Source organism: Genypterus blacodes, unplaced genomic scaffold (genome assembly GCF_046128005.1).
Source record: "Genypterus blacodes isolate CSIRO-AG114 ecotype Tasmania unplaced genomic scaffold, CSIRO-AGI_Gbla_v1 ptg000214l_1, whole genome shotgun sequence".
Classification (NCBI taxonomy): Eukaryota; Metazoa; Chordata; class Actinopteri; order Ophidiiformes; family Ophidiidae; genus Genypterus; species Genypterus blacodes.
Window position 1 is genome coordinate 2,344,430 of NW_027467013.1, and position 22,859 is coordinate 2,367,288.

Sequence of the window (22,859 nt, forward strand, 5' to 3'; positions counted from 1 at the left end):
TGTATTGTTGATTTGCAATTGCTTGGTAATAGAATTAAGATGTTTTTATCATTACGCATGTGTACTAAGTTCAAACTGTTCTCTGCAGTTCTGACTGTAACAACACTGGTTACATATTGTAACCGTAATTTTATCAACATAGGTGGAGCCCTGTGATTGGCTTACTCATTTTCACACATCCACCAAGAATTCATTTCATATGATGGCGCTCAGCGAATCAAAATGAATGAATGAAAATGATTTAACCCCAACACAAGCTGGCCCTGTTCCCTATTCACTCATTCATTCATCCAGGCTCCTGGTTGATTTGATTTGACCTGATCGGCAGGGACTCTAGTTTCAGTGCTCCACCTGTTTTCAAAGAGGTTTACATCATCTAACTAATGTTCTGTCTCACACAGGCTTAGACCTCTGTAGGCTGTAGCACATGCCATACAAACTCTCATGTTCCAGTGCCACCTCCCCAAAATATCTGAGTCGTGACATAAACACACTCCTTCCCGTAAGAGAGGCAGACGTGTGGATGAGCCGGTTAAACCTGCTTCCTAAAAGTAAACATGCCAGAAGTATCTAATCTTAGAAATACACTTAGAAACAGCTTTTACCCCGGACAAGAACTACAGAGATACACGTCCTACTGTTATTACATTTGGAGTTCTGATTAGACCAGTGATAACCTGATTACAGCAAAGGTAGAAGCACATAGTGTCGTTGGAGTGTGTGTCGCCCACCATAGTGTGAACCATAAACCCCATTAGTAAGCATCAATTTCTTCATTTCTTGCATTATTCTGTCAGGGGTAAACTGAAGATAGAAAGTTCTTGACCCTTTTAAGGACTACTGGACCGGCAGGACAACCTGGGCTGGCCCAGGCTAATCCTCCCGTATTAGGGAGTGTTGGCACCAGCGCATAGTTGTGATGCCTAGTGTGGGATAGCTTTTCAAAACTTCTATCTTGAAGTGGTTCTTCTATTTCCCTGATTGGCCCAGACCGGGTCACTGGGAGGATTTTCTGCCAGTTGGAAATCAGGAGGGCAAGCTTGTTTGTCCTTACAACGGAGAGGAGGGCAAGGTTGTTACTCATGAAGGACATCTCTCCCTGCTTTACTCGCACCCTAGTTGCTAAATCAGGTGGGTCTGGTCAATCAAGATCTGGGAGGCACCAACTCACGATCAAGTATATGCTTGGTCCACTCAAATCCCCAAGACGTAAACATCCCAGGTACAGCCTATTAGAATACAAAGCTTGTGTGGTAAAAAACTGTAGCTGCTAAGTAACAACCTAGCTACATATGTGGGCTTCTCCCCTGTAGGGTCTAAGCCTGTGTATGTAAATAACAGACTATAGAAATCAATATTTTCTGCAGTATCGTGTAATGACAGCATTATCTCAAAGGTGAAAGAATAATTATGATCCTTAGCTGTCTGCCTGTCTTCTCTGACGTCTGACTCAGGGGTTATGGATTTCTTGCACTGAAACATACTGCACAGTATTGCGTATACTGTAGTGAAACGTGCATTATTACTGCAGACAATGACATACACTTGTACCTTTAGACAACAAACATACAGACTTGCTAGGCAGATGCAATAACAAGCGTATTTGATCTGCTGTATGTTATTCCACATTTAGGCCTGACAAGCAAGTATGATGTCGGCAATTCAACAAGGCAGCGCATGTGGTTTTGTACTTTATATATACTATATTTACTGTTTTGCACTGCTGAAAGCACAACGTAGCATATTACCATATATATATAATGATGTCAATATAATTATTTATGTCTGTTTTGTTTTAGAATGCACTTTGGGTGGGGTGAAGGGGTTTACAGCACATGGAAACATCACATTAGTACGTACAGTAAATAGGCCAAAGAGAGAGGGTCTTGTGCCTATACGACCAATACAACCAAAAAATGCAACATCACCACTTTCATGTTAAAGTAATCATAAATATCATACTATTACCCCACATTTTATTTCATTGGCAGTGTATATATAAAATAAAATGTTTTGATCCTAAATAATAGATGAAATTGTGCAATATAATCACATGTATATGATTTTTTTTATTGAGTAAATTATATGACGGTAGCACATTTGTTTGTTCTGAGGCTGTGGGAGCAATAAAATAACACACTTTACTTATGTTTGATCAAGTGTTCTCCTTTATGGACATGTGTGTGATGAAGAGGAAGTGTGCTCTATCAAATATGTGCATAGATAGATAGATAGATAGATAGATAGATAGATAGATAGATAGATAGATAGATAGATAGATAGATAGATAGATAGATAGATAGAATTTTAGTGCATTACAGTATATTTAGCAATGTTCCTCTAGTGACATCTAGTGGTCAGATTAATACACTACAGTTCACCACAGATGCGGTGTCATTACCGGAGAAACGAAAGCGAAAGAGTTTCGTTTCCCACTTTGCAAAACAATCTCTACTCGGGTGACATAAGGCTGCAGGAGGTTTAAACGCCCAGCTGATAGTCGGCTGTCGCTGTGAGTGAGTGAGTCGAAATGGCTTCCGACGAAGACAAACAGAATGTGAGTCTCATCGATGACTTAAGGCCGAGGCTGCGACAACTTATCAAAATCGATCAGGTTCTGGTTTTCTGCCATTCTATCGACGCGGCAACCAAGGAAGCGATCCGCCAAAAGGCCAACAACGAGGGCGACCGAAGCGCCGTGGACCTGCTCGTCAATGCCGTCACGAAGGAGCCACATTCCCCCGGCTGGTTCAGGGAGTTTGTGGACGCGTTGAATCAGGGAAAATGCAAATTTGCAGCAGACTACGTGGGGGGCGGCCTAATAGATCCTAAAAAAGAGGCAGAAAATGACTACTGCGTCAGATTTATTGAGATTATGTCGCCCGGTCTTCTGGAGATGAAGACTACTGAAGTTTGCAATTACTGTTTTGCTAAGGAAATACTCACCAGGGAGGACGTGGAGAATGTAAGTACTTTGTGGTTGATTTGATATCGATCAGCATCTTAGAAATAATAATAATAATCGTCCGGCATCATTAACAATAAAGATAATTTGTTAAAACATGCTGGAATTCAAGTTTGAGTTCAATTCTCATTGCCTGTAATTGCAACCGTTGACCAGGAGATGGCAGTCATCGGTTTTGCAGAGCGGCTGCACTTCGCCTGCTGAACTTGCTTTTGTAAATTGTTGCAGATCAAAGCTAAGACAACAAACGAATCAAACATGAGTGGAGCCCGAATGCTGCTCGATAGAGTCGTGAGAAATCGACCAGGGTGGTTTTCCATATTTCTCGACGTGTTGTATGAGACTGAACACAAACCTCTGTACAAAGAGCTGACAGGGTGTCTGGACCTTAGTGAGCAAGGTGAGGGATTTCACTTGGTCTCTCTGTAAACAACACAACAACACATGTGTAAATAAATGACCTTATTCTCTCTTTTATGTAGAACTAAAATGAACAAGCTGGTTTTAACGCACAATTGCACATCCAAAAGAAGTTAAAAATATAACTACACAGTAACCAACAGAAGGTGTCCTGCACTAGCAGATGTGTTTATCACCTGGCCATCATCATTGTATCGAGGAATTTAAATGTGTTTTCATTTGTCTGTTTTCAATCAGACTCAGAGGAGAAACTATGTTCCATTCAGACGGAGGAACCAATGGAATTTGAAGTGACCACAAGGGAGGAACCAGATGGGAAGCAAAATTGGGCGACCCCAGAGAGCCAGCCAATGGGTGAGACCACAGCTCTGCACTCTGCATGATGAGGAGAAGAGAAAATCAAAGTAATAGAGACGGGTGGCAGTGAGTTAGAATCAGAGTCAGAGAATGTCCATCTAGTTAGTTAGTTAGTTAGTTAGTTAGTAAGTAAGTAAGTAAGTAAGTAAGTAAGTAATGTTCCTGTACTGAGGCCCAGTGACCAAATCAATACACTTACGTTCACCACAGATTGTGTCACTACTGGAGAAATTAAAGTGAAAGAGTTTGGTTTTCCTCTTTGGTCCTTCCTTATCAAAACCATCAGTGACTCCTCGTGCCCTGTGGGCGGGGCATTCAATCCCCATTTTGCCTGTTTACTGTATTTATGAATTTCATACGTTGCTTAATATCGTTTCAGACATTTACAGTGCTGCAGAAAGCTCTGGACCCAGTCAACCAGCCAGTCTACCAGACAGTCAACCAGCCATCAACTTGGATCGCCCAGAAACCGGTGCGACTCTTTCATATTCCCTCACCGTACACAAGTACCTCTCCACTCTAAATGACCCTTGGACCTCACTCACTTGTCTTCCTAGGTTGCATCCTTTTCCACCACTCTTGAGTTTGAGTGTGTGGGAAAAGCAGAGTGAGTGTGGTTGGAACATTTCTTCATGCAGCCCTTCCTGAGTGCATAGATATGTTGGATTGATATGTTCCATGTGTGTAGCATGACGAGCCATGTGAAGGTTACGGGGGACGGAGCCTGCGCTTTAAACTACAAACATATGGGGATTCTATAATGGCCCAGTGTGAAGTTATATAACAGAGAAGTGTAATTTAAGTCCATGTGCTTCTGCTACATTCTGCTCAAATGGTTGTGAGAAATGCATTGATTTGAGCTTTGGTACTGCTTTAATCTATTTGTCTACAACTACAGGAGATGTTAAGATCAGACGTTATGTTGCCGTAGTCTTACATCATGGTTGAAGACTTAAGACGAGCCTCTCAGTTGTCATTATAGACATCAGTGCACGGCCATAACTGCATTCATGTCATAAAAGGCAAATTAAGTCGAGTTAAGTCAAATCTATTTGTATATTACAAGAGAGGATTAACCCTCTGCAGTCTGAGTCTAAGTCTTATTTGTATAGCCCAAGAGAGAATTAACCCTTTAAGGGTCTAAGTTTTTAAATTTGTGTTTCATTAAAAAGATCATTTACTACACAACACAACACAACACATTTAGTTTTCTGTCAAGCCCGTAAGCCTTGTTTACAGAGTGTGTGGAGCAGTCAATCAAAAATGGATTGCAGGATTATTTGTCTCCCTCTCTAATTTTTGTGTTTTTGTAAATGGCAGATGTTTGAATTGCAAATTAAACACTGAGTCAAACTGCAGAAATGCCTCTGGACTCCAGAGGGCAGTGGCAGCAGGTTGGGAGAATGAAGACTCAGTCACAGACACAGACACAGATTAAGCCTCATGTGGGGCTATAGATACATAACACTATGATTCTAAACATCCCCTTCTTTATCTTCTCAGTCATCAGATATGTAGAAGTTGAGCTCCAGTTGAGATTTCCTATTATTTTATTTCAACCTGAACCTGCCTGTCATGATGCTGTCCCATTTGGCCTCGGTCAGATTGAGTCGGCTGCTCCCTGCTGAGACCACGGCCCCTGAAATGAGACTCGGCCTGTGCCTTTTGTTTTCCTAACTGGAGGAAGCAGTCCGTCTCATTATTTGGGCTAACTGCGCTCCGATTGGCTCGAGTGCAGGATTGAAGCGTAACACTTGAGCGTGCAGCAGCCCATTAAATCAGTTGCATGTGTGTGCTGTTATTTCAAGACTTTGCCGGTCGCTGTCTGAATCACAGTGCAGAGAATCAAGCCGAGCCGAGCAGGAGCCCCTGTGGCTCTGTGTCTTATTGGCGTTAACACGGATCACAGTTGAATTTCCGTCCTTAATAAGTTCAGAGTGTGGGAACTGTTCTTTAAAGTTCAAACTCTACAATCATCCAATTGGCCGTCATGCTTTATCTCTCCATCTATACTCACTCCTTATTACTGGCATGTCATTTCATGTAGGGTCTCCAAACGCCGCTTGAACCTCTGGCATTCCAAGTCTTAGTGGAGAAAAGGAAAAGCTGTCTGCACTAAAAAGCATTCTAAGAGTTTGAACTCATAAGAGGGAGGAAATGTGAGGGGACGGGGTTGAACACAGGTTTGTTTGGATCCAGAGCATCTACAGCTGCAGAAAGTGGGACCAACCCCAGTACCACAAATGAAGAATATATGATGTATTTTGACCAAATAACAACGATGATCAATACATTACATCACCACACATTCTAGGTTTATATGCTTCTTGTTGTGTGAATTTACTGCCTGCATAAAAGTGTTAAAAAACCCACAGTGCAGAGAGACATTTCCTTACAACACCAAAACCCCAAACAAAACAAACACACACACACACACACACACACACACACACACTGCCTTAGCTTGCCGGGAATGCTGTGTGTCTGTAATCATGGCTTTGCTGACACGGACAACACTTTCCCGTCTCTAACCCTCTGCTCTGCCTCACAGATGCAGGCAGCTCGGCTCAGGGATCGAGAATAGCTGACATTGTTCTTCGAGATTATCAGAAGGAGGTTGCTGGACCCGCCTTGGACGGGAAAAACATCATCATATGCCTCCCGACAGGAAGCGGTAAAACCAGAGTTGCAGTGTACATAACCAAGGAACATCTGGACTGCAGGAGGGGAGCGGAGAGACCGGGGAAAGTGGTGGTCCTGGTCAACAAGGTACTAAAGCTTAGGTTTTACATATCTGACCTGTAGCCATACATCACACACTGGCCTACTTCTGTCTTCTGCAGCTCCAAAGAGAAACCCAAGAACAATTTGTACATGTGGGTCAGCTCGCCACAGATGACATGCCAAAGGAGTTAGATCTTCCTGCACTTTGTTACCATTTGGCACAGGCGCCATGTGCTGTGCAGTGGAAAACTCTCAGTAACTCTCATTACTCAGATGAAATGCTTCTTCCAAACTGGGGAAGGCTGCCAGAAACGGCTGGAGAAGTGAAGCATCAGCTGTCTGAGACTGAAACGTCACAAGACCCCACGACTTTACTAGGAAGGGTCGCAATAACATTAAAGGGGGGGGGCTACATTTCCTCTGTTTCCTCTGAGCAAACAGATATGATGAATGGCTGCACTGTGGCAGAGACTTCTGGGACGTTCCACTGTGGTTCCAGAAAGACAAATGTGGACAGACTTAAATGTTGTTGTGATTTCTTCCTATTATACTATAGAGAGGAAGTGGGGGGGGTCCTGGCACTCACATGAGGTCAGTTTCTGTCACAATACTAAGAAAGTTGTTAGTTTACACATAAGGGAGCTGGAAAGGACAGACAAAGCATTGTCTGTCCACAGAGAAGACAACGTCTCTGCTGTACACATGCCTGTTCTTTGATCCCTGCAGTCTGAGACCTCAGTGAGTTCAAACACAGGGTAGTGTAGTTTAAAGTGAAGCATGATATAATGAAGTGTGCAATTTACAAACACGACCTCCGAGTGAGAAGAGACGAGATGAGACGAGAGGAGAGGAGACACTTTCATGTCCTCAGGCTCTTTCCTGAGTCGATGTCATTTGAGTCACATCAGTTTGTTTTGCTATTGAGATTATTATTCTCAGTTAATTAAGGATTCTGTTTGAGGTTGTTTTTGTCGAAAATGCTCCAACGTCTCCCATTTGCTCAATATGTTTTGGAAAATGAGGAAATCTGATGTTTAAGTAAACTGTAGTAAATCTTGTGAGTCCCTGTTCTGTAATGTCTGTCTAATGTAAATGTACAAACCCTGGTTGTGGCTCAGGTTCCTCTGGTGGAGCAGCACTACCTCTCCGAGTTCTTGCCCTTTTTGAAGAACCGGTACAAAGTGGAGAGAGTCAGCGGCGACTCCCCGCTCAAGATCTCCTTCACACAGACAATGAAGCAAAATGACGTCATCGTCTGCACGGCGCAGATTCTGGAGAACTTCTTGGAGCGGTCCAAGAAAGGAGACGACGAAGGGGTCGAGCTGCACGGTACCATTTCACACTTCATCATTTTCCAGAGAAAAGACACAGAAACAATATTCCCCTTCCCTATTTTGAATCATGACTTTGTTCCTATAGCCTTTATATTAAATCAGTCAGGGCCTCCACCACACATGCTGACAGGTTTTGGAACGGTTCCCCCCCCTGGAGAGCTCCCCGTCCCCGCCTCTCCCCTGGTGATACCTGACAGGTTCTTGTCAAAGTCTTCCGGCTCTGCTGTTTTGCTGGTGTTGGCACTCACCAGTCCAGGGTGGAATAGCCACCTCAGAGGAACATATGCTGTTTGTTGAAACGCCTGAGGGCTCGCTTTCTCTTTTTTTTTCTCCCCCCTCTTTTGGTTTCCAGGCCACACGTCTGTTCCAGCCATCAGAGTGTGGCTGATCAAATTCACATGAGAGCTTCTATCCCCTACATCAAGCTGCCTGTTCCACTCCCCACACTCGCCTCCTCTGGGGACGCATTTGTTTCATTCCGGTTCAACACCGTAGACGCGATTGATGGTATTTGCCACCCGGCTGTGCGTGGCTCGACACAGACGTACTACTCGTACTCTTTAAATGTCTAAAGCTGAGAGTTTAGAGCGCCTGCACTGTAGTTGTGTGGCTTCAAAGTGCTGTGTTGAAGTTCCCTAGAAAAGGGCTGGTTTGCGTGGGAGGAACTCTCAGGCAGAGTGATGCTATAATTCACCTCTGTTTGGTTTAGAAAGGAAAATAATGTTTTGTTTGGAGAGGAAATTATGCGTTTTTAAGGTGAAAGTAAGCAAGCGTGCAATTCTTTCTTTCTCTGGTAGATTTGACTCTGATCATCATAGACGAGTGTCACCACACTCAGAAGGGGGGAGTCTACAATCACATCATGCTGCGCTACCTGAAGCAGAAGCACAAGAACACACGGCTGAAGAAGGAGCTGAAGGAGACCGTGCCCCTCCCTCAAATCCTGGGTCTGACCGCCTCGCCCGGCGTCGGGAAAGCCACGACCATGGATAAAGCAGAGGCGCACATTCTCAAAGTAAACTCTATTCTGTCACAACCTCAGACATCATACATACACGCACACACACTCCACTGTGCACATGCAACCCAGCCAAAAGAGTTGAAGCAATGCCTCTTGGTTATAGCCTCAACCAAAGCAGAGGAGTAAATGTGTTGCAGAGCTTTGCTGGGATTATTTCCTGCAGGTGTTTGCAGATGTCATAACAACATTCCACATTTTCTTCACGCACTAATTCCACTTTTTTAACTTGAGTCCTTGTAGGCTCTGTCTGTTCCCCCAGTGTCCTGTCGGTCCTGTTAATCTGTTTCCAATGTTCCACATGGCCCCTGCACACTGAGCAGTCATAAAGCTTCCTACGCCTATCATACTTTAACCACACAAGGAAAACATTGAAAACAGCCTGCTGGCTTTAACTCTTGTGTTGGACATGATGAGATGGAGGACAAATGGCAGACAAGTCCTTGGATAGTGATGGACTCTTTTTGATTTCATTCTTCTTCTCTTTCATCTCTCTGGTAGATCTGCGCAAACTTGGACGCCAGCCGAATCATGACAAGCGACAAAGAATGCAAAAAGGAGCCGTCCAAATGTATCGCAATGATTGAGACCAGAGAAGAGGTAAAGTTTAATAACACATAATGTTTCTATATGTGACAAATATCACCACATGAAATGGCTTTGATATGATCATTAAAATGTACATTTATACAATTAAACATCCCTGCCAGGATCCATTTGGAGAGGTAATCAAGGATACCATGCTTGCCATTCAAACCCATGCTGGTCTGAGCCCCACCTGCGAATTAGGCTCCCAGAACTATGAGCAGTGGGTTGTTCAGCAGGAGAGGAACGGTGAGCAGGAGACCACAAAGGACAGGCACTGTCATGGCGCAATAATACAAATCCTGACAAATACCGTTCTCCTTTGCAGCTGCCAAAGACGGAGATCAGAAAGTGCGTGTTTGTGCCGAGCACCTTCGCCGGTACAATGACGGCCTGGTGCTGAGCGACACCATTCGCATGCGTGACGCCCTCAGTGTCCTGGACAAATTCTATGAGGAGGAATCGAAGAAAAAAGTCGCCCCTGAGGGTGAAGCCCCCATACAAACCACGGACACGGAGCAATTCCTCTTCGATTTGTTCAAAGGTCCCACTGAGTTGTAACATTGCCAACAAAACAGACAAAATTGTTGTTCCCTGCATTGTGATGATTAACATTGCTCCATGTTTTGTATGTATTTACTTGCAGACAACAAAGACAAGCTGGGGAAGATTTCACAAATGCCGCAGCATGAAAACAAAAGCCTGAGCCAACTGAGAACCACCATTCTGAAGGAGTTCACAGGGAGGGAGCAGGCCAGAGGGATCATTTTCACCAAAACGCGCCTCAGTGCCATCGCTCTGACTCAGTGGAGTCAGGAAAACTCCAAGTTTGAAGACGTGGGAGTGAAAGTGGCATTTGTGATCGGAGCAGGAGACCAGAGTGACGTGAAACCAATGACTGCTGTAAGTGTGACCCTCTTTACAGGGAGGATCCTTCACTTTAATTCTGTGGAAAAATCTAAATTGAACCCAAATTTTGGTTAGGTAATTCGACTCATTTTATTTTGTTTATTTTCATTTTTTAAATTTAATTCCAAATTCAATTGCAGTAGACCAATAGACAGCCTTTACTAGAAACAGAAATAATATTTGAATTTTTTTTTATTATTAAAAAAAGGACACAAAATAGGACATTCCTTCACCCAATAGAATTTTTTTTTTTTTTTAAATCTACGAAATGGGGCGAAATATGTTTTGAACTATTTCTCTCAATGCAAGCGTATTTAGATTTATTTGGGAGGACGCATAACATCACCTTGCATTCATGTGGAATTATGGGAGTTGTTGTTCATCAACCATCTGTCATTACTGTACACTCTACTGCCTGTAGATGTCAGTCATGACATGAAAAGAATTGTCAAACTAAGATATTACACATCTCTCACTATTTAACTCATCTCCTACTTATTACGATTGATTTGTGTTCATCAGGCAGAGCAGAGGGACGTATTAAACAAATTCCGGAGCGGAGACGTCAACTTGCTGATCGCAACCACAGTGGCAGAGGAAGGTTTGGACATACCCAAGTGTAACGTTGTCATCCGCTACGGCCTGGTGACCAATGAGATCGCTATGATTCAGGTCTGTGATGTCAGACGTCACGTGAATGAATTCCAATCAGTCAATTTGATACACCACCGTATTACAGGATCACTCCTCCTTACATGCTGTGATTAACTCTCCCAGGCTAAAGGCAGAGGAAGAGCTGAGGACAGCAGTTACATCCTGGTGGAGGTGAAGGGCTCTGGAGTGACCGAAAAGGAGATGGTCAATGAGTACCGCACGGACATGATGCACAAAGCCATCGCCAAAATCAGAGGCCTGAGTCAAGAAGATTACGGCAAACGGGTATATTCACCAAATAAATAGACTAAGCAGCCATCTCCATCATGCCTTTACTTTGAAGGGCTCAGGGTTGCACAGAGCAGCGATCAGTGATTCTCTTTCATTTTTCCATCAGATCGCAGAATTTCAGTTGCTAGCTATAATGGAGAAGCAAATGAAAGAGAAGAAGAAGAAGAAGAAGCAAGGAATGAAGAAGGTGAACCCTTCTGAGCTGAGCTTAAGCTGCCGGGGCTGCAACAAACATGTTTGCAGCGGCGAAGACATCGAGATCATTGCAGACATGCACAGAGTCAACTTCTCTAAAAGTTTCTGGTATGAATCATTCACATCATCCTCATACCTTGTTCCTGTTTTAATGGTAACCTGAATGTCAAAATAGAGCCTGAATCAAATCTTGTGCTTCTAAATTCTTACCCTTCCCTTCCCATTCCCTTACAGTGAACTGTTCATTCAAAGAGAGAACTCTACTCTTAAAGAAAGGCATGTGGATTATGAGACCAACGGCTTCATAGCGTGCAAGGATTGTGGGCTGGTAAATATGATCCAGGCTCTTCTGTTGCTCGATACATTTAAGAGTTGGATTATTCCAGATTAAAACATTTGAGTCTCTCCCACTCACTTGGTTCTGTGGATTCTGTCTTGTGTTGCAGCGTTGGGGCTCCATGATGTTCTATCAGCAGCTTGACTGCCCGTCCCTGCACGTGAAGAACTTTGTGGTGACGCTGCAGGGGAAGAAGATCAGTAAATGCAACAAGTGGACCGACGTGCCCATCCAGTTCTCTACCTTTGATTTCATCGGCCACGCCAGCCAGGAGGTACAGAGCTCGGACGAGGAAGACACAGAGTAAACTCCCATTAGGGCTCATACCTCCACCAAGGCTGAGCATTAGAGCTTTGTGCTGTCATGATATCAACAATCAATGCCTCTCGCTTCTACCAAGTTTCAGCTAAATCAGTATTTAACAAACACATACACCCCCCGGTTATTGAATGTGATTTGATCATGTTTATGTTTGGGTCTTGCACAACTTTAATCAGATGATGGATAGATAATTGTTCCGAGTTTGGGATCAATGCAGTGATTAAGTGTTTGATTGTGGTGATAGTAGCTGATTACTTATTATGGAATGGTGATGGATTGTTCCCTGTGCTGTGTTATTGTCTGTAATATCTTCACTGGCAGTCTTGTATGGGTTAGGGTTAGGGTTAGGGATGATATCTGATGAACCTCTGATAAGTAATGATCAGGAAGTACTCTGTATATCTATTGGTACAGCAACTGCATAAAGATGACTAATAAAACATGAGTATGTACCTCACACCCCTGTGGCCTCATGGGACGGCAGCCTCGGAGCGCGTCAGAGCGCCTCAGAGCTCCTCAGAGTCTGCCTGTCAGCACACGTGCACACAGACAGAAGGTGCTGGTAACTTTCCATCAAAACCAACTGCTCCTGAGTCAACTTCACCCAGTCACAGTTATTTTTAGAATGTGAAATTGCAGGCACCTGTTTGATTCGAGGGGACAAAGACACAGCCAAGAGAAGAGATTCTGCTTTTTATCGTACATAGTACAAGTTTATTTTTCCAATCATAGGTTACTGTTGTTTTTAAATTGATCCTATGTTTGTTTGTGGAGATTCTTCCTCTGAATTTGATCCACATGAGAAAGGGAAAACTCAGGATATATACACTCAATCATCGATCAAAACCTCTACAATCAACATTTATTCTAACTTTATCACTTTAATTGCTGCAGGAAACTCTTTTAAAAACTTTGACTGACTAGCATATTCATTTTGAATCATCTGAGTCATCTCAGCAACCTTTCCTTCACCCTTAAAATGGCCTCCTAGGTATTGCTCCACAGTGGAAGGACCCAAATAGTGGGGGGAGTTGAACATAACATCCTTTCAAAAAACGGCCAATAGATAAACATATTTAGCAAATTATAAACGTCTGCTAAATCATAATTAATCATTTACTTAATAAGAGTCAAAAATATGTAACAACGTAAGCACTGTGCATTAATTCAGCAAGCACCCCTTAATGGTGCAACCATTAGGTATAAATGCAGGTGAATTCTCCACCCAGAATCCCTCACTTCAGGGGCCAAGGCGTGCTCTTGAATGCATCACGCGGTGTTTAGGGCCCACTCCCATGGAAACTGTAGGCCTCCTAAAGTTTCACAAGCACCAACATTAACGCAGGAGAATCTCCCATCACACAGACATGAACTCACTCACTCTCATACTTGTAGCTACATAACTTCATTATGTTTCAAATTAAGAGCTCCTGGCTGACTGGGACCACAGCGGTTCTTCCCCCTGAGCTTTGCTCCACCCTTCCAACTTCTTCCACAACTTCTTCCACACACAAAAGCGCATAATGACACTAAATATGTATAATCTTAACCACACTTGCTATTAAACAGCGTGTGATGTAAACATTCAAGCTACTTTCACCATAGGCTGTGATGGAAATGAACCTTAATTGAAGCGCAGAAGAAGAAGAGCCGGCAGCTTTGTTATTGTAAGTGGCTGCAGACGCGTTCACGTACTTAACGGGAGCAAGTTTGTGCGAAAACTTCAGCAGTCTGCAGGCTCCGAGGAAGATCCGCGTCTCTTGTGTCCACGCTCCTCTTCGTCATCATCATCATCACCATCATCATCATCTCCGCCGTGATCACAGCTTGTCCGCGATGGGAGAATGACGAGAAACTTTATACTTTAGCGACCCGAGAAGGATTATTAAGAAGAGTCAAGAGCTGCGCTTCATCGTCATCTTCATCTTCATCATGGTCAGTATAATCGATTAATATCCGATCACACACACGCAAACAAATACCGCATCGGCTTAACTTTCATTGGAATGCATTGGAAAGCGTGTGTGAGTGTGTCAGTGTCGTTTTAACGCAGCAGTTGTGGTGCAGTGTGTGTATATGTGCACGTGAAGAGTTTGTGTAACTTTGGTGTCACCTCCACCTCTGGCAGGGCTGCAGGAAGGTGCTGTGGGTGGCGGTGCTGGCCGCTGTCGTCATCACGTTAATCACCGTCCCGACTGCGGTGTATTTAAACAGTAAGTAAGCAGCTTCACGACAACTTCTCAGTCTTTCATTCATCCTTTTGATTCACCTTTTAAGTATTAATTAGTAAGTTTGTGTGTTGATGTGTAAACTCCTGTGATGTGCGGGTCTCTAGCGCCTGTTGCTTCTTATTAATCTTGCTCTTGCGTCTCAATCACGGAACTAAACATTATATACGAGATCAAATATAAGAGCTTCCATTCACTAGTTTGACATTCTTCACCATTCTGCATGAAGCTGTAATCCACACAGCGCCACCACGCGGCGCATTGATGACATCACTTTCTCTCCCTTGTTTCAAAATCAACACATTGATTATTTTTTAATTGATGCAAGACTTTTTCTTATATGTCAGGAGCCGGTGGAGGTCAAAGGCCGTACACGCTGAAAGATTACTTCAATCACACCATCAGGTGGACATCCTACAGTTTGATGTGGATATCAGGTATCGGCTTGTTTGCTGCAACATCGTGCGTGAAGTTAAATGTTGTGCATGAATCAATAAAGCTCACTGTCTTTTTGTCTTTTATACGTCCAGATACTGAATATCTGCATAAAACCGAAGATGATAACGTTTTCCGCCACAATGCTGAAACACTGGAGGAGTCTCTGTATTTAAGCAACTCCACTTTTGTAATATTATTTTTCAAGTATAGTGTAAAAATGTTGATATCCAGAGTGAATCCTGTGTTGTATAGAAATGATGATTTTCCCATTCCAGGGAGAAGTGGATGCCACAGATTACCTGCTCTCTGGTGATTACAAATATGTCGCCTTTGAGAGCAATTACACACGGGTGAGGAAAGCTGAGCTCCACTCTGATCTTTCTGTCAATGTTTACATCAGTTAAAGCTCAAAATATTCCATACAAGTAACAGTTTTCTTCCTATAACCCAACAGAAATGGAGACATTCATTCTCGGCCTCTTACTCCATCTACGACATCAACAGTTCGTAAGTGGATCTGTTTGTATGATGACATCACTCCTAAATAAACGTGTTGAATTTATCGCAAACTGATAAACGGCACTTTTACCCTTGCGGACACAGATTAAATGGCGCAGATTAATATTGTATCACCCTTATTTTCATCCCAGAACATTTGTTACTGGTGTGAACCTTCCGGAAATTGTGCAGTATTTCGCCTGGGGCCCAACAGGAAACGCGTTTGTGAGTGAAGGTCGTTTTAACATCTAATATTATAACTGGCAGGTCGTAGCTGACAGGTCCTTTGATTGTAATAACATAGAACACTGATGGTTATTGAACTCTGCCTGTAATAACTCTACTGTCTTTGTCAGGCTTACATCTTAGATTTCAACATTTATTATAAAGCTACCATCAATGCTGAAGCCATACAAGTGACCCACAATGGGAAAAAGAACGAGATCCTTAATGGTGTTCCTGACTGGGTGTACGAGGGTGAGGAATATTCACTCAGTACTTCAGAGGCTCTCAGAGATGTGTGTGTTTGTGTGTGTGCGTGTGTGCAGTTCCTCATTTTCACTTTCCTCCAATCGTTTCAGAGGAAGTGTTTGCATCAAATGTGGCGACATGGTGGTCGTCAACTGGAAAGTTCTTTGCTTACCTGGAGATTAACGACACCGAGGTCCACAAAGTGGACTTCACTTGGTACGGATATGAGCAGTATCCTAAAACGGTGTCTCTTCCGTACCCAAAGGTGGGGATTTCTCAATAGTAGTGATAGTGATAGAGTCTCATAATGTAATAATACAATCAAATTAAATCAGCACGATACGCTCAAAGGTCAGTTTCTGTTGTGTTTGTGTAATTTTGAATGTATCCTAGTTGCGTTGTTAAGATCCATAAATGAGTTTGTTTTCCTGTCCTTGTGTCTAGGCTGGAGCAGACATTCCCAAGGTGAAACTCTTTGTAGTGGAGTCTAATAATCCAGCCCGTCGCACACAGGTGCTGGCCCCCGCTTCCATCTCTTCTAGGTGTGTGTGTGTTTGTTTGTGTGTGTATTCTTTGGATTTTCCTGAGCTGCTAAAAAAAGAAAAGAAAAACAACATATTTGAAGGAAAACAGAAGCAAATGATGGTGATGGTGTGTGAAAGTGAAAACCTTGTCACTTTGTGTTGCTTTTGCCCAGCGATCACTACCTGAGCACGGTGACCTGGGTTACGGATGAACGTGTCGCTGTGCAGTGGCTCAACAGAAAACAGAATCACCTGCTCGTGCAGATCTACGACTTTGACGGAAGCGTCTGGAAAGAGAAGCAGGTCGGTGTCGCTCCTCCTCCGGTCAGGAAATCGTGACTGATGTGACCTTTAGAATCACACCCATTGTCTCTTTTCATATAGAAATTTGAGCAAACAAGCAGGACGGGCTGGATCGGCCACGTAGGTTTCCACTCAAACCATCAAAACATCATCAATCATGCCTCCTCTTTACATTTACCCGTGGTTCTCTTTCCAGTACATGCCCTTTCCTCTGTTCTTTGCTGAAGATGAACTCTCTTTCTACAAAGTGATGAGCGACAGTAAGGGCTACAAACACATTCATCTGGTCAAAGATGTAAGTCAGTCATTTTTTATGCAAATACAGAGTTTTCATCATGTCTGGATCATGGCCTGTTACACTCACAAGGTGTCTTTGTTCAGGGCAAGGCCACGCCGCTCACCTCGGGGAAGTGGGAGGTCATCTACATATCAAAATTAACAACCGATGCCTTGTGAGCAATGAGAGCTGTTACATGATTTTGCTTTAACAAGATGGAAATCACATTTGAGAGAAATAAAGCGCTTCATTTGTTTTTGAACAGATATTATGTGAGTAATCAGTATGGAGGAATACCTGGGCAAAGAAATATGTACAAGTAAGGGATTCCTGATGTGTAATGGAGGAATTTTACCCAATAAACAAAACTTGCAAGTGTCTGAATTGGTTGTGTGTGTGTGTTGTTCAGGCTGCGGACAGGGAGCAGCACTTCGGCCCCCGTGTGTCTCACCTGTGAGCTGAATCAGGACAGGTGTCTGTACAACTCGGCTTACTTCAGCTCCAACGCGTCTTTCTACCGGATGGACTGTTACGGTCAGTTTCCTCTCTGCCGCAGTGATCCGTGCTGCGTCGGCGTGCAGGATTCATCCAGGAATACAAACACGTCTGAGCTGTCAGGTCAGACGGAAACCCTTAAAGCGGAATCAGTAATGTGTGTATTCTATTTCTGTGTTTTTCTTCCAGGGCCTGGATTTCCCCTTTACACTCTCATGGACAACAGGGGCTCAGGTGCAGGTCAGTGTCCCTATGGAAGCAGAAGAATGAGATCAGATCAAATCAAGCACAATTAAACCTGGATATTCATTCAAATCTAAGTTAAATAATGTGTTTTCATCTGCTTAGGTTGCAGGTTTGATTATTTCTGCTAGACTGTTCCATAGTTAGAAAGAGAAGGTTGTTGTTGTTGTTGTTGTTACCTGGGCTGTTTTATTTCAGAGATCGCTGTTCTAGAAGACAACAAGAAGCTGCAAAATATGATGTCAGAATTCCAGATGCCAACAATTAAGCGTGGCACCATCAGGTTTGCAGGATTTGGTAAGTGAACCAAATCCTGAAAATAAGAAAATAAGAATGGTCACATTTTGTAACGAAACATTTTTTTTCCTTTTTCCTTTCCAACAGATTTTTGGTATCAGATGATGTTGCCACCAAATTTCCACAAATCTAAAAAATATCCTCTTCTTATCAGCGTGTAAGTAAACAGCAACCAGAGCCAAAATCTCTCCTCACCACCTCAGATAAGCAAAAGCCCCTGGATGATGTCGCCCGTGTCCCCGTGTCCCCGTGCAGGTACGCTGGTCCCTGCAGTCAGGACGTCGACTTTCGCTACAGGCTGAACTGGGGCAGCGCCCTTTCCAGCACGCACGGGATCATCGTGGCCAGTTTTGACGGCAGGGGAAGCGGTTACCGGGGCGACGACATAATGCACGCCATCTACCATCGCCTCGGCACGTTCGAAGTGGAGGATCAGATGACGGCCGTGAGGTGAAAGGGCATTTCACCTGTGACATCACACCATCTGAAGAAATATGGAGATTAAAGTCTTTCTCTGTTGCAGGAAGTTCATTGATATGGGTTTTATTGACAAAGAGAGGATAGCTGTATGGGGCTGGGTAAGTTGGAAATGAGTTTTGCTGTTTTAAATATTTGTTTTCCAGCTATTTCAAGTTTGCTGAAGCTCATTAATTCTGTTTCCAGTCATACGGCGGTTACGTGACCTCCATGGCCTTGGGTGCTGGAACTGGACTCTTTAAGTGTGGCATCGCGGTTGCCCCGGTAGCCAAGTGGGAATATTATGGTAGGTGCATATACATTAAAATATCTCAGTAATGCTGCCAAGTTAGTTTTTCATATTTTCTGTTGAACTCTTGCGCTTGTGTTTCCGCTTTCCTGCAGATGCGGTGTACACTGAACGCTACATGGGCACGCCCGCTGAGAATTCAGACTCGTACAGTGTAAACATTATACACTCTGCAATGTAATCTGTATAATTACTGTAGTTGTGTATTTCTGATTGAACAAAATAGTTCCCAGCAGTGTTTCTGTTTTCTTATTCAACAGAATTCCTCTGTGATAGCCAGAGCAACGAACTTCAAATCAGTGGAATATCTACTGGTGCACGGCCTGGCTGATGGTACGTTCCACTTACTACATGCATGATGAGAATAATAAATCCTTGTGCATAATTAGGGATAGATAGGGAGAGATATAGATTCACCAAAACCCATTTTAATGAGGGAAACAAGAATGTATGTATGAAAATGAGCATAGTGAGCGATTGTCACGTCCCGTTCTCCATCAGTGTGCCTGGTAACGCAGTAGAGCTGTGAGCAAATGGATGGAAACTTGTGATGGTTGATCTTTGATGTTCTCTCAGGCACTGAAAGCGTTTTTCTTTCCTGTAGACAATGTTCATTTCCAGCAAGCAGCACAAATCTCCAAAGCTCTAGTGGATGAGCAAGTGGCCTTTGAGGCAATGGTAAATATTAGTTCAGGGAAGTGGGAACCAGTACTGGCAGTGATGGTGTTCATCTAAAGGGGGAGGGGGAGGGGAAATGGAAATGGTCTTTGTGTCGCTGTGGAGGTTAAAGATCTAATCTGAAATCTGTGTCATTTTAACAGAAACTTGACTGGGAATGATTGATACACTCTGAGTTCTAACCTGCTTTGTTCCTTTCCTTTCAGTGGTACACAGATAAGAACCATAACATGGCGGGATCAGCCTTCCGCCACATATACACACTCATGGACCACTTCCTGCAGAAATGCCTCGTTAATCCCAAATAAATGTGAAGAATGTGACAACATTTATGTCTTTTACTCCGGAATGTTCTATTTCTATGAACTGTTTTAAAAAAATGTAAATGTAAATGTTGCAGCTTTTATACTTTTACATGTGGAATAATGAAACCATAGAAACCACTGCATGCATTTATGCTCAAAGATGTTTTTTTTATACATGAATATGTTTTGTTTGACATTAACTCTTACATACTGTCGCTACATTGTACTGCACTGATATGTTGATGTAGTTTTATACTTTGCGTTGCAGTAAATGATGAAATGAGAAAATACAAATCATTGTTTGGAGATTTCATTTTGTGTTGTTTAATATTTAAGGCAAATTCATGTTAAGCTCATGTTGACACACACATTAGAAACAGAGGTCTTGATCCTTTTGTACAGCATTTAACAGCTGCACAACTAATGTGAGCACTCACATCAGGAATCTGACCGGCTCGGACCGGAATGAATTAGTGAATTCAACATCTGGTCAAAAGTCAGTGCCATTACTTTGTTTGTATTGTAGATTATCCAGAATCTAGTGAATCATCCAAGCTTAGACCAAAATGTGTTACAGTGAGATGTAGGATCAGGGAAATGAAGTAAATAGATGACTAAGTCAACAGAAATGTGGAAAGAAACGCCATGCAGATACATAAAGATGAGCTGGCTGGCCAAACGTACGGATCATATGGTGATTTAACAGGAAGTTAGAGATCAACATTGTCGTGGAAGTTAATTGTCTGAGGGTGAATAAAGAATCGGAGTCGATTTTGTCTTCCATGTCTTTATTCTCTATCAGGCAGGGAGTTCACCAGCTGAGGTCAGGGAGGAACAGAATGGAATGTGTATCTGCAGTATCTAGTTTGTAACAGAACATATTTGTGTGAGAACTTTAGATGTACAAGGTTACTGCTTCATAAAGTGCATATCTGTGTGAGAACGTTCGGTTATGCAAGTTTATGCCTTCGAGAGCATCGGGGCTGTAATTTTCCATTTCAAACCTCAGCCTCCGTCACCAAAGAAGTGAGGCAGAACACACTCACATGGAGATCAGAGAATGAGCTGAACAGCACACGGAAGTCTGAGATTTTGCCTTCAAAACCTGGAAAAATGCAACAGATTTTTTTTTCATAAGCCCCAAATATTTCATTTAATGCTGAACAAATTGCTCTAATTAAAGAAATGTATAGAAGTCTGTACAGAGTCATGTGTGGTCATGAGTATTCTTCACATATAAGTCATATTTGAACATATGAGACCATGGTAGCGGCCATTATTTTATGAAATGCAGGCATATTGTCCAACTCTTCATAAAAATAGCCCATACATTACAGTGAAAATAGATGCTGGGATCCAAAAATGTCTCACAGGTTGAGTTAATGACACTGAGGGAGCAGTAATTTTAGTAATTTTACAGCAGTAATTGCATTTAATGGGGTCCAGTATATCTCTTTTATTCGTCAGGGTCGAGGTCGTGTTTGATTGTGACACCTAAAGTAACAGCTTTCACCATCCAGATAGGTTAAATACATTCAGTGGACTGAGACGGAAGCTGACTAATGGGTTGAGAGTAACGGGTTTCTGTGACGGGAGGGTGCCACCTGGGAGGGTGACACCCAGCTCCACTATATAAAACCCAGTCCGACCGTGAAGGCGCCATGAAACAGCTCCAGGAAAGCCAGAGAGACGAAGAGCATCAGCCAACATTCATCATTCAGACACTCGGCCCAAGGCAGCACAGGTGAGACACTGAGGCTCTTCTTCCTCCTTTCCAACATCCAGAGGGTCGGGAAGATTTAACAGCGTTTCTCTCTTTCTTTCAGAAACTCAAACAATGAACGGCGCTCACTCTTTGGCTGGACTTCTGCTCCTCATCATCATCCAAAGCAGCTGGCAGGTGCCTGACCAGGACACAGATCGTAACACGTAAGCCAAACTCTCTCGTCTCTCAGCATTGACCTCTGACTTCCTGTCCAGAATTGCAGTGATTGAGGATTTAGCAGTTCTCATCTAATGTTGGCGTCTATGTCATGAACTTATAAAGTCATTTTGGATTATACAGTCAGAGCTAAGCTTTATTTTGGCGTGTACACCTCATGCATATTTCCTGTGGCTGCACAGGAACAATAGATCAGTCAGCAGATGACTCCATATGTTCAACTCACATGCACATGTTGCATTATAGGGCTAAACTGCAGCACTGTTGAGTCGTTTTCATCTCTGAACAAAGGCATCTTCTGGAGATTCACTGATTTTGATTGTTTTCTGGCCTATTGACTGAAACTTCCATCCATGTTCACCAAACCCAGTGAGCTCCAAAACATGAAGAGACATTCAGAAGGAACCTTCTCCAATGACTACAGTAAATACCTGGAAACACGGAGAGCACAAGACTTTGTGCAGTGGCTAAAAAACTCCAAAAGGAACGGGTGAGCATCTTTAACTCATCTTATAATGAGAGAAATGTGATTTTAGTAGCTTGTTACAGGCTCAACAACAATATCAGCTTTACAATGAGGCAATAGTCAACAATTTAACAGTTCTATTTCTGTTTAACGTTCTATTTCAGACTATTTTGCACTATAACAGAATTAGATGTTCCTACAGTTTGAGAACCATGGCATCATTCCAGTGTTTGTGTCGTCTGTGTGTGTGTGTGATCGATCTCCCAGGAATCTATTTAGACGCCATGCAGACGGGACCTTCACCAGTGACGTGAGCTCCTATCTTCAGGACCAGGCAGCTCAAGAGTTCGTGTCCTGGCTGAAGAGCGGCCGAGGCAGACGAGAGTGAGGCGGCCGGCCTGAAAACACCCCACACACACTCCCCCCACCAGCTACTGAAACTCCTGAAATAAAGCAACAAGTCATAAGATTTCACTCTGTCTCTGTGCCATTGTATGTTCCTCAGTCTGTGCTGGCCTTTGACCTGCTCATGCTATTAAACCTCCCTCACCTGAAGCTCTCTGTGGGCAGACGGAGATGTTTGAAATGTGTCTCACCTCATCACTGCTGTGTGAACTATTATCAATCCAGCTGCAGTGTCATGATTGTTTCTTTCACGTGTCACATTTGGTATTGTCATCTCCCCTCTCACACTCACTCTATTGATCTGTATGTGAATCACTAAATACATATGTAGATAGCTCTCAATATCTTTCTTATTATTTATATGAAGTCAGATTTAGTTTTCAATAAAGAAATCTGTACAATCTACGAGTTCC

The 22,859-nt window shown here is 43.0% G+C and overlaps 3 protein-coding genes across 3 annotated transcripts; all 3 read left to right on the top strand.

Moving 5' to 3' along the window:
- The first annotated feature begins 2,427 nt into the window (after positions 1-2,427).
- On the top strand, positions 2,428-12,567 carry ifih1 (interferon induced with helicase C domain 1). The gene is made up of 16 exons (XM_076169910.1): positions 2,428-2,965; positions 3,194-3,365; positions 3,623-3,739; positions 4,122-4,214; positions 6,294-6,511; positions 7,585-7,795; positions 8,598-8,815; positions 9,320-9,418; positions 9,529-9,652; positions 9,732-9,947; positions 10,050-10,306; positions 10,835-10,984; positions 11,090-11,251; positions 11,364-11,560; positions 11,687-11,780; positions 11,899-12,567. Exons 1-16 carry the CDS (start codon positions 2,531-2,533, stop codon positions 12,094-12,096), a joined length of 2,961 nt encoding a protein of 986 aa, XP_076026025.1. The 5' UTR covers positions 2,428-2,530; the 3' UTR covers positions 12,097-12,567.
- A 15-nt stretch (positions 12,568-12,582) lies between these two features.
- On the top strand, positions 12,583-19,668 carry fap (fibroblast activation protein, alpha). The gene is made up of 26 exons (XM_076169809.1): positions 12,583-12,672; positions 14,239-14,323; positions 14,686-14,775; positions 14,869-14,963; positions 15,052-15,126; positions 15,231-15,283; positions 15,427-15,499; positions 15,631-15,751; positions 15,856-16,010; positions 16,190-16,287; positions 16,443-16,572; positions 16,654-16,692; positions 16,769-16,867; positions 16,954-17,024; positions 17,115-17,168; positions 17,259-17,383; positions 17,534-17,584; positions 17,786-17,884; positions 17,972-18,041; positions 18,140-18,334; positions 18,408-18,462; positions 18,548-18,647; positions 18,746-18,804; positions 18,911-18,983; positions 19,255-19,328; positions 19,535-19,668. Exons 1-26 carry the CDS (start codon positions 12,583-12,585, stop codon positions 19,634-19,636), a joined length of 2,331 nt encoding a protein of 776 aa, XP_076025924.1. The 3' UTR covers positions 19,637-19,668.
- A 1,802-nt stretch (positions 19,669-21,470) lies between these two features.
- Positions 21,471-22,429, top strand: gcgb (glucagon b). Its single transcript, XM_076170028.1, is given in 3 exon segments — positions 21,471-21,562; positions 21,880-22,065; positions 22,309-22,429. Coding segments are annotated over 3 exon segments (399 nt in total).
- Positions 22,430-22,859: the final 430 nt, after the last annotated feature.

Excerpts from the sequence above, each read along its gene's own strand:
- ifih1 (XM_076169910.1), top strand. The coding sequence starts at position 2,531 with ATGGCTTCCGACGAAGACAAACAGAATGTGAGTCTCATCGATGACTTA. Across the intron at positions 6,512-7,584 it reads TGGTGGTCCTGGTCAACAAG|GTTCCTCTGGTGGAGCAGCA; the intron begins GTACTAAAGCTT and ends GTTGTGGCTCAG. Across the intron at positions 9,948-10,049 it reads CCTCTTCGATTTGTTCAAAG|ACAACAAAGACAAGCTGGGG; the intron begins GTCCCACTGAGT and ends ATTTACTTGCAG.
- fap (XM_076169809.1), top strand. The coding sequence starts at position 12,583 with ATGGGACGGCAGCCTCGGAGCGCGTCAGAGCGCCTCAGAGCTCCTCAG. Across the intron at positions 17,384-17,533 it reads CTACCGGATGGACTGTTACG|GGCCTGGATTTCCCCTTTAC; the intron begins GTCAGTTTCCTC and ends TTTTTCTTCCAG. Across the intron at positions 18,648-18,745 it reads AGCCAAGTGGGAATATTATG|ATGCGGTGTACACTGAACGC; the intron begins GTAGGTGCATAT and ends GCTTTCCTGCAG.